This window comes from Cibotium barometz, chromosome 51 (genome assembly GCF_041138505.1).
Source record: "Cibotium barometz isolate CiBa-2024 chromosome 51, ASM4113850v1, whole genome shotgun sequence".
In the NCBI taxonomy this organism is placed as follows: domain Eukaryota; kingdom Viridiplantae; phylum Streptophyta; class Polypodiopsida; order Cyatheales; family Cibotiaceae; genus Cibotium; species Cibotium barometz.
This window is the reverse complement of record NC_141096.1, coordinates 12668814-12680073: the sequence shown is the minus strand read 5'-3', so window position 1 is coordinate 12680073 and position 11260 is coordinate 12668814. Positions and strand designations below refer to the sequence as shown.

The 11260-nt window shown below is 45.5% G+C and overlaps 1 protein-coding gene and 1 pseudogene across 1 annotated transcript in view; one reads left to right on the top strand and one right to left on the bottom strand.

Moving 5' to 3' along the window:
* Nucleotides 1-412: 412 nt before the first annotated feature.
* On the bottom strand, nucleotides 413-1239 carry LOC147609340 (uncharacterized; annotated as a pseudogene).
* Nucleotides 1240-8607: 7368 nt separating this feature from the next.
* Nucleotides 8608-11260, top strand: part of LOC147609339 (Transducin/WD40 repeat-like superfamily protein) — a 39250-nt gene continuing 36597 nt past the window's right edge. Inside the window, exons 1-2 of the mRNA XM_086787909.1 lie at nucleotides 8608-9066; nucleotides 9157-9306. Of these exons, the coding sequence (XP_086644035.1) occupies nucleotides 8712-9066; nucleotides 9157-9306 (505 nt within the window). The 5' untranslated portion in view covers nucleotides 8608-8711. The remainder of the gene's footprint in view (nucleotides 9067-9156; nucleotides 9307-11260) is intronic.

Here is an 11260-nt window from a genome sequence, read left to right as displayed (position 1 = left end):
GGGGAAATCACCAAACCTTTCCAAAGACCTCTGAAGCCATTTTAGGAAACACATAAATAACATAATTTCAACAGATTTAAAATTAAGCACAGGCAAGATAAATTGAGGTTTCTGAAACGCAATCAGGGTATGCCAAAAAAAAACACACAACAACTGCGATGAGAAAAAAGCATTGAGAAATCAGGGTTTTGGGGACCAAGGGAAACCTCATGATGTTGGTGGGGGGGGAGCGAGAGAGAGAGAGGGGGGGTGCACGTGCACGTGTGAGTGTGTGTTTTGTCGAAGGGGGCAATGACTAACCTGGGATGTTAAGGGAGTTGACGGGCGAGTGGCAGATAGTGATGAACATTCCACCAGATGTTAGAGAGACCCAACAACAGAGAATTGAGTAGGATAACCATGGCCACCCGTGTCATGGCCCTCCCTCATGAGGATCAACTCTAAACAAGATGACGGTTAGAAACCTCACAAACTCCCCTCCACTTGTGAAGTGCGCTTGTCGGAGCAGGCTCCTAAGCCCGTGGTGGTGATGCCATAGATGTCCTGGTCGATGGCTAAAGTTGTCTGCCTGCCAGTTGCCTTGCCATTAAACAGAAGGCCATTATCTACCCGCTCGGATAGCTTGGCCCTGATCCTCTCGACGTGTAATGGCAAATCTTCGATTAAAACTCCATGTTGATCGCATTCCTACTCGTCTGAAGGAATTACCTGATTATCTTCCTCAGCATCACAGCCCACGAGGCGCAAACCTTGCCATAGCCCCCCCACCTGCAGCTTCTCTACCTGCATGTCAATCTCTTCCTAGTCCTCTAATGAGCCTGTCAGTATCACTTCAAGGATTCCACACATAATACAGAAACTGTAGTTAAAGTATTACTTCATGGTGGCCATGAGGGCAACACTGACGACGATGGTGTCGTTGTGGGTGGTGGTGGAGAAGCGAGGCAACACCCAATCGCAGAACGTCGGGTCCTTAAGGTTTTCTTTGAGTTAGGAGGTCATGTCGTGTGCAAAGTGCCCGTAATCGACAATATTGAGCAATCCGACCTGGTAGACTATAAGCTCTTTCTTACCTTCGTGGGTGACAAAGATGGAGCGTGAGGCCTCGGCATTCGCATTAACATAGAACTCGAACTGGATGACGATGGTGAGCTAGACATCGTCGGGGCGGATGAGTAGGTTGTGATGGTGGCAATAGAATATCTTGAATTGATCAAAAGAACATGAATCTGTAAACATACTTGGAAAGGGTGCTATCGAGGCATGTCCGCTATCGAGGAACCAATGCCTATACTTATAACTGATGGAGATCTTGAAGTACCTTGCAACAAAAAGGATAATTACAAATTGGTTAGCACTATGAATTTGAGTTACACGTCGTTCCTCAAGTCATACGAACTTTGTGCTTATTTGTGCAAGTGAAAAAGAAAACCATACATAAAGTATAACGGGGAGTTGGCACAGTCCTCCCCAAAATTTTATAAACATAAGGAAATGTGCCCATGATGTGACGAGTCTCATGTGATATTGTTTCACGATCGCTATTTAATGTAGAGCTATAAGGTGCGCACAAGTCATCTTCAACCCCATAACCAAAGTCGCAATCTATAAAAAACATCCAAAATCAGGAATAAAATTAAGATGTAAGCAAAGCAAGTGACTATCAAGGCAACTTGATCAAATAGCTAAGCCTAAAGAGGGCATGCTTGAGGAGATTCTTTCTCGGGATGTTGTCTCTTCTTGGAGTGCATTGATTGCAAGATATGTACAACATCGCCAAGTGTGGTGCTTTGGCGAGAGCACCGCGCTTGGCATACATATCAAGCACAGTCTTGCCAAGCACCATATCATTTCCAAACAACCCTTGTCTAGTAATCTTATCATGAATTTGTTTCTCTTTGTCAGCTACCTTTATGCTGCCACAAGCTTCTTGATACAAGCAAGGTCACTACATCCGGAGAGAGGTCCTCATGCTCCATCTGTTTAAAACAATTTAGTGCATCCTGACCACGCCCATTCTTGTTGCCATATATATAGGCAGTGATGTGTGTGAACACACTTAGGACCGCCGGGGCACTTTTTCCCTCTTTAGGAGGTTTTTTCCCCCGGCTTGTATATACGCCCATCCTTCTAGGGCTAACTTATCTTTGTACATTGACACAATCTAATACACTTTGTGTTGTGTGCATTCTTGCTTCTTCTTCTCCAAGCTTTGTGTGCTTTCCTGCAACCCTAATTCCAACAATTGGTATCAGAGCAGGCATCGGCTCTCAGGGCAACACCGCCAGCACCCTCCGACTCACGTTCTCCGATTGAGGTGAGTTTTCACGAGCGCTTGCAGGTCCCTATACTCTGCAAATAGGCCCGTGGGGCTTTGCGTTCTCAGAATTCGCATCTGAGGTCGTTTCGGGCTCCGTTTTTGCATTTCAAGTTCTGCACAGGTGTTTTCGTCATTTTCTGTAGAAATTTCGACAGTGCAGTTTTCTGCAAAACAGACATACGTATTCTATTGTGGACCGTGCTACATAGCACGAGTTGTTTTTTGTTCAGTCTTTGCTTCATTACAGGCAGCATCAGTTTCAGTCAATGGCCATGGCTGATAACAGCAATGATGTATTTTGCATGTTGTCTGATAGCAACTACTCACTTTGGGCATACATGATGCAGCATGTTTTGGTTGCAAAAGGAGTGTGGAACATTGTGCAGGGTATAGATGTACGTCCAGGTTCTGTGGATGTAGGATCTGTTGAGGATGTTGCAGGTTCTAGCAGCTCTACTGTTGCTGCTGTTTTACCCACTGCTGAACAAGCTCGTTGGGATGGTAAAGATGCGCAGGCTCATGCCTTGATTGCACTTTCTGTCAAACGTAACATCACCCCACATATTCGTTCAGCTAAAACAGCAAAACAGGCTTGGGATATTCTAGCTGGTTTGTATGCAGGTCGTAACGAGGCAAAAATCGCTTACCTGCGTAAAGAGCTAGAATTGAAGATTATGCAAGAAGATGATGACATGAATGTTTTTCTTGCTGAGATTAAAGATCTCAAAGAACAGTTGATTTCTACAGGTGAGATTATTCCTGATCATTCTCTTGTGCAGACTGTTCTTGATGCTTTACCTGAGACATATCAGACTTTTGCTTCCACGTGGAGACTTCTTAATGAGGACAGACCTGATGCTGTCAAGTATGATACTTTAGTCAGCAAGCTCTTGTGCAGACTGTTCTTGATGCTTTACCTGAGACATATCAGACTTTTGCTTCCACGTGGAGACTTCTTAATGAGGACAGACCTGATGCTGTCAAGTATGATACTTTAGTCAGCAAGCTCTTGCAAGAAGCGCAGTCCAGGCAAAATAGGGCTAGGCAGCGTGCAGTTGATCAAGCATTTATTGCTGCCCAGCAACAGAGAAGAAGTGGTAAGGCAGCCCCTTCCACTGTTTCTTCTCCTATTAGTAGGTCTGCAACTTCTTCTCCTTCCACAGGTAGCAACAATAAGTCTGAGAAGGCTCTTGATAAAGGCAAGAAAAAGACCAGGTGCAACTATTGTAAGGCAAATGATCATGTCATTAAGAATTGCCCTAAGCTAAAGGCTAAAGAGGCAAAGAAGAAAGAGTCAAATACAGCCATAATAGCGGATGCTTCTACAAATGCAGATTCTGCAAATGTTGTGCAGGATACAGAATGGGCGTTTAGCGTGTATTGCCAGTATGACCCATCTGTACATGATGCATGTTTGGCAGTTTCTGTTGACTCTCATGTTTGGTATTTTGACAGTGGTGCTACAAAGCACATTACCTCGTATCGTGATATGTTCACTTCTCTTGATGCTGTCCCTAATGGAAATACTGTCACATGTGCCAATAATGCTTCTTACCCAGTGAAGGGCATTGGTAAAATTATGCTTACTGCTGCAAATGGCAGCGCTTTCACACTTTCAGATGCTTTGTATGTGCCAGGGATAAAGAAGAATCTATTGTCTGTCTCTGCGCTTGCTAGACTTGGATTTGTAATCAAATTTGTGGATGACAGATGTACTGTTCATGATTTGACTTCTGGTGATACGATTATTGTATCTGGCACCTTGTTTCGTGGGCTGTATAGGCTCAATTCTTATGACAAGTGTGTGGAAGATTTAGCAAATGCAGTTTCTGATGAAAAGGCAGTTTCAGATGCAAAACTATGGCATGCTCGTTTTGGTCATCTGAACTTTGCTAGTTTGCTGCGTTTGCAGAAATTTGATATGGTTGCTTCATTGCCCCCTCTTGAGGCACCATTGAAACATGTTTGTGAAGGCTGTATTTTGGGCAAAATGCAGCGTTCTGCGTTTCCAAAGGATGGTTCTGTGCGGGCCACTCGCAAATTGCAGCTTGTACATAGTGATGTATGTGGGCCTATGCAGACTCCGTCATTTGGTAAACACTTGTACTTCGTGACTTTCATTGATGATTACTCAAGGCATGCATGGGTATATCCACTGAAGGCAAAGTCCGAAGTGTTTTTGTGCTTCAAACAGTTTTTTCTTATGGCTGAAAATGTATCCAATTGTACTGTGGGCACCCTCCGTACTGATCGAGGGGGGGAGTACATGTCTAAAGAGTTTGATGCATTTCTGGCTAGTCGTGGAATAAAACACCAATGTACAGTGCCGTATACCCCTCAGCAAAATGGTGTTGCTAAGAGGAAGAACAGGTCACTTATGGAGATGGCACGATGTATGGTCAAGAGCCAAGCTTTGCCACATGCGTTTTGGCTTGAGGCTGTCATGTGTGCTACATATGTACTCAACAGGTGTCCCACTAAGGCCTTGCAGTCTATTACTCCATACGAAGCTTGGCATGGCAGGAAGCCTTCTATTGGTCACTTGCGTGTCTTTGGTTGCTTGGCCTATGCTTTAGTGCCTATGCAACAACGCAGAAAATTGGATGATAAGGCTGTCAAATGCATTTTTGTTGGTTATAGTGCTGAGAGCAAGGGTTACAGATTGTATCATCCGCAGTCAAAGCGTATCTTGATTAGTCGAGATGTTGTTTTTGTGGAAGATGCTGTGCAGCCCTTGTTATCATGTACCAAAGAGACAGGTGTAAGCTCACGGGATGTATTTGATACGTTGTTGCCTCTCTTTACAGGTGGGAATTCAAATGTAAGTCCTAATGAGGCAAATATTCAGCCTATGCAGATTTCAAACGACATCATAGATCAGCCCATTTCTGATGCAGATTTACAGGATGTAATTCATGAGGATAGGGCTGAAAATGAGCAGGCTAGAGGTATGCCTAAATGGCTGGTGCAAACCTTGCGTGATAGTAAGATTGATGCACCTATGACTAGTCGTACTCGTTCAGGTTTTCAGCATGCCTCTTATGCATTAGATTGTTATGCTTTGGCTGTGTCTAGTATGTGTGAAGAGGAAGAACCTCTTTCATTTGATGAGGCACAAAATTCAGAAAATTGGTTGGCTGCAATGCAAAGTGAATATGATGCTATAATGAAGAATGGTACATGGTCTTTGTGTGATTTGCCTATTGGTAAAAAGGCCATTGGATGTAAGTGGGTTTTTAAATTGAAACGAAAGCCAGATGGTAGTGTTGATCGCTATAAGGCTAGACTTGTTGCAAAGGGTTATGCTCAAGAAAAGGGCATTGATTTTGATGAGACCTTTGCTCCCACTTGTAGTATGACTACCATTCGTAGCATTTGTGCATTGGCAGCTCATAATGGTTGGAATGTACATCAGTTGGACATAAAGACTGCGTTCTTGAATGGAGATTTGCATGAGGAGGTGTATGTATCGCAGCCTCGTGGTTTTGTTCAAAGAGGGCAGGAAAACAAAGTGTGCAGGTTGAAAAAAGCTTTATATGGTTTAAAGCAAGCTCCACGAGCTTGGTATGAAAAGATACATGCATATTTGATTGCACATGGGTTTCAGAATAGTCCAACAGAAAGCACTTTGTATGTTAAACGTGTGGATGGTGTACATCTAATCATTGCTCTCTATGTCGATGACATGCTGCTCACAGGACCAAATGAGAGTCATATTGCTGATTTTAAGGCTGATTTGAATGCCTCTTTTGAAATGTCAAATTTGGGGCATTTGCATCATTATTTGGGGATACAATTTAAGCAGTGTGATGGAGGTATTGCTTTGTGTCAGACAAAGTATATTGAGACATTGTTGCGGAGATTTGGCCTTGAAGACTGCAAGCCTATTGCTACTCCAATGGAGACAGGTTTGAAGTTGAGTCTTCATGATACTGGAGATCACTTTGATGTCACACTCTATCAGACAGCTGTTGGTTGCCTCATTTATGTATGCATTACGAGGCCGGACATTCAGTTTGCAGTCTCACAGGTGAGCAGGTTTATGCATAGCCCAGGGTCTCAGCATTGGAAGGCAGTTAAACGCATCTTTCGCTACTTGAGTGGCACCATACATCTTGGGTTGTTTTATCCCAAGGGGGGATCGTTGCCGCCAGATTTACATGCTTTTTCGGACTCAGATTGGGCTGGTTGCTATGACACAAGAGTGTCCACAAGTGGTTTTTGTTTCATGCTCGGTAGCTCATGCATATCTTGGTTGAGCAAGAAGCAACCTACTGTGGCCACTTCTAGTTGTGAAGCTGAGTACAGGGCAGCTTTCACAGCTACGGTTGAGTGTGTGTGGCTCAGACGGCTTATCGCTGACTTGGGTGTTGGACAGGAGTCTGCCACCTCTATCTTCACTGACAGTCAGAGCGCATTGGCAGTTGTGAAAAACCCAGTTTTTCATGCTCGCACAAAGCACATTGAGGTGCATTATCACTATGTCAGGGAGAGACTCTCAGCAGGAGAGATCAGCTTGGCCTATGTGCCAACACAGGACAACCTCGCCGATCTTTTCACAAAGGCGCTTCCTCGTGAGAAGTTCGAAGCTTTCCGCAAAGCTTTGGGCTTGCTCCCCTTTGTGGATTGATCTACTTCGGGCATGGCACTCCCCTATACATGAGTGCCAGCTCTCGTTCACACCATCACTCCCAGGGGGGATTTGTTGCCATATATATAGGCAGTGATGTGTGTGAACACACTTAGGACTGCCGGGGCACTTTTTCCCTCTTTAGGAGGTTTTTTCCCCCGGCTTGTATATACGCCCATCCTTCTAGGGCTAACTTATCTTTGTACATTGACACAATCTAATACACTTTGTGTTGTGTGCATTCTTGCTTCTTCTTCTCCAAGCTTTGTGTGCTTTCCTGCAACCCTAATTCCAACAATTCTGAGCATACACTATAATCTTAGAATTTGCATTTGGGCTTTGTAAAATTTTCCCTACACCTTTGTAGATGCTAAATGAACTTAGGTAGATAATAGAACATATGAGAAGTTTGTAAGGAGACACCATGGACAAGGGTTTTGGTCAGAGACAAGGGTGGCCTCCCACAAATACATGGACTAGAGCACTTTTACTGGTGGCTTAACAACGGTTTCGTTGCCTAGACAAGTTTGCAAGGAGGCACATTTGTCAAAAATAGAATCATCATCAACAGGGGTTTTGGCTAGATTAAGAAGAAGGCAAGGGCAACCATCAAAAGAAGTTGGTGAGAATGTATGTGAAAAAAGATTGGCTACAGTTGTAAAGCATAAGGTAGAAGCCCCGCCTGCGGCCGTGGCCGCCATCAGAGAAGAATGCTCACCAAGCCATTTCAGTAAGGGAGGAGTAGGTGGGCATTTGAATGACAAATTTGAGGCGAGTTTGAGGGAGAAAGTGGTGCAATGCCCACTAGCCAAGGATGTGGCCATTTTTAGGAGAAAAACACTCAGTTGCACACCAGGCATGTGCAACCCCAGGGCCGTGGCCGCCATCTAAAGGGAAGAAGCTCACTTGCAGCCAGGTTGCCCATAAACCTAGCTAGTGTTGGCACTCACCCAGTCGGAGCTAGTCAGAGAGACGCGGTGGGCTAAACCACTACACTCGTCATCACAAGATCAATGAAGGGCATGGAGTCATGGGTGGTGCTGTGCACTGTGGCCTATACTAAACACAGAAGGGCAGCTTACCTCCCAACAATGCCTTTAATCACCCATCCATAGCCACCATAACGTCATTGCCTGCCCCTCCTTTGTGCTTGTAGAAGAGCTGTGTAGTGGAGCATAAGCCACCTGCAGCAGCTAGAGCTCAACAAGCACATTCCTCGATAGTTGGCACATAATAGATATCGATGCTCTTCTGCAGGGCGTTGAGAGGTTGTGCACGATTCGAAGAAGGGGCAGTCATCGTCACCCATAAACGGTCGCTGCCGTCAATCGCAAACGGCCATCATCTCACCTCTGCAAGCATCTTGAAGGAGAGGCCATACAACCATCCTGGAAACAACGATCAAGTTGCGACAAGGACAAGTGACCTTTTTTTACCTTGTTTTTACTAGTGTCTGTTTTAAGCGTAGCGTCTATTTTAAGCGTGCTACCTATTGCCTTGGTACTTTTTTTTCGCACGCTTTTTTTAAACCTTGGGTATCTACACGTGGTCTTCTTTCTTGGGTAGCCACGTGGTTTTCTCTAGATGTTTGCTTTTGTGCAAGCATCTTAGGCTACCCAAGGTAACGAATGTATTGGCACTAGGGTAACCCAAGACCTTTTCTTTAGAGAGGCATCTTGGTCCCCACAAGCAGACGGACGAGTCTGAAGCTGCCCTAAGACACGTTGTCATTGTACACGTATACCCAGACCGAGCACGGCGATGGACGCGTTGGTGTCAGCATACGCCTCACAGAGCGACGACGAGGAGGAGGAAACGTCCCACAAGCACAAGAGGAATACAGGAGAATACAAAAACTCGGCATGCTCTCCGCCTCCTCCGCCTGCTGCTTCTTCTTCTTCTTCTTCTGAAACCACCACCGGCATTTTCATCGGCCCCGCAGAACCTCCTGGTGGCCTCGTCCGCTCTCGCGATTCAGTACAACCCACAACAGTTCTCCCCAGGAGCCCTAAACCGACTATAGTGGGCCGATACGTGTCAAAACGAGAGAGGGCTGCAGCCGCAAGCTTACCTCCCGTGGCAAATTCTACCCAGCAGTCGTTTCGACTCCCTCACGGTGTGTACTTCATGCTTTGTGTTTTTTGATGTATGTGATGGCTATTTGGTGCCAGAAAAGCACTGACTAGAACGTTGTTCTGGCTTGCAGTTGTCGAGAGTGTGATCAATACAGAGGTGCCATGGAGTGTGCAGCAGAAGACAGGTGTAGGTTATCGCAGCCAGCTGCCCAAGGGCCTCTTTGTACAGTTAAAAGCTCACACAAAAGCTGTCACTGCAGTACGCTGGTCTCCCACTCACGGTATGTTACTTAAATCCTCTTCCACGCATGTACATACCTCTTCCTGAAGACCCTAAGTTCACAATTGGGCTTCTCTGTACATACTTGGCTGAAAACGTGTTTGCCATGCGGCCAATTCCTTCTTCCGGCATAACCCTCTTTTGGGCCTTTCACTTTTACTGCCTTGGACGTCTCTTTAGCATTCCTCATGGACCTAAGCCCTCTAGATTTCCTAATAATGCACCCACCCTGAGGTGAATCTGGTAACTACAGGACATGTAATCCGGGTCTGCACACAGCTAAACAGGAAGCAGGCATGTGATGAGACAATCAGGAACACTTGGGCAACAAAAGACGGAGGCAAAATCAGCGACCAAAAGTGGTCCAGATTTGGAGGTCTTTGGTGTTGGAATGGACCTTTACTCCTCCGCTTCTCACGCTGCTACATGGCAGTCTGTTATCCCACATAGTGGATTGGGGTTAAATTAACCCCTCTATATAGGGCAAAAATGCCCTATCCCACATAGTGGATTGAGGTTAAATTAACCCCTCTATATAGGGCAAAAATGCCCTTGGTCTCCCCTGATCCCCCACCTTTATTGGTGGTCTCTACCCGGCCGGTTGATGGCCGTCTTCGGAGTGCTGCGCCTCCGTTCGCTTGGTGCTCCCATCTTCCGTGTGTTGCGCCTCAGTTTGCTTGGTGCTCCATGCTACGCGTTCTTTCATGGTATCATAGCCTCGTCGGCTCCTGTTGCTCGGCTTCAGGCTTCGCATCCAGGGGGGGTGTTGGAATGGATTCTTACTCCTCCGCTTCTCACATTGCCACATGGTAGTCTGTTATCCCACATGGTGGGTTGGGGTTACATTAACCCCTCTATATAGGGCAAAAATGCCCTTGGTCTCCCCTGATCCCCCACCTTTATTGGTGGTCTCATGGGATGTTTGGGTCGGGGGGGGGGGGGGGGGACCGGCCGGTTGATGGCTGTCTTTGGTGTGCTGCGCTTCTGTTCGCTTGGTGCTCCCATCTTCCGCGTGTTGTGCCTCTGCTCGCTTGGTGCTCCGTGCTCCGCGTTCTTGCATGGTAAGATCATGTGCTTTTTGACTTGAGTAAAGGCTTTTGAGTTTGGGAGGTGCTAGAACTATGCCACAATGCAAGAGGTTTTCACATGCATGAATGCCCATTTTTGGGTTTTCATTCAGGCAAACTCAACAAGTGGAAGATACTTCTCCCATGCAGTCTTTTGATCTGCCACATAACATTTCAACAAATCCAAGACGGTTGAATTTGCAGCTTCACTTTGGCCATCCGTTTGGGGATGATAAGCTGATGAAAACTCAAGTTTAGTACCCAAGTTATCAAATAAAGCCCTCCAAAAGAGGCTGGTAGTCCTAGGATCTCTATCCCCAACAATGGATTTAGGCATACCATGATGCTTGAAAATATTAGCAAGAAAAAGCTTTTCCATATGATCAACTTTAATGGTTTTCTTGACGGGCAAGAAATGAGCCTGCTTGCTAAACCTGTCCACAATGGTCCAAATAGCATCATTTCCATGCTGGGATCTAGGCAAGTCCATGATAAAATCCATAGTAATACTCTCCTAAGGTTGCGAGGGAATAGGCAATGGCTGAAGCAAACCTGGAGGTTTTTGCCTGTCAAATTTCACCTTTTGGCAAGTAATACATGCACGTACATAAGCCTCAATGTCTTTACGCATGCTTGGCCAACAAATCAGTCCATATATGGCAAAAATCAGCATCCAAATGATACAAATCTCGCATAGCAGATAAGTCGCCATGAGAGGCCACTGAGACTGCAGCTACATAAGGCCTCTTGGATAATGCATCGGCCACCACATTTTTCTTTCTTGAAGTATGCACAATCTGAAAATGAAACATGGAAAGAAAGTTTGCCATTCTCAGCTGCTTCTCTGAAAGCTTTGTTTGAGATAGAAAGTATCTCAAGCTTTGATGA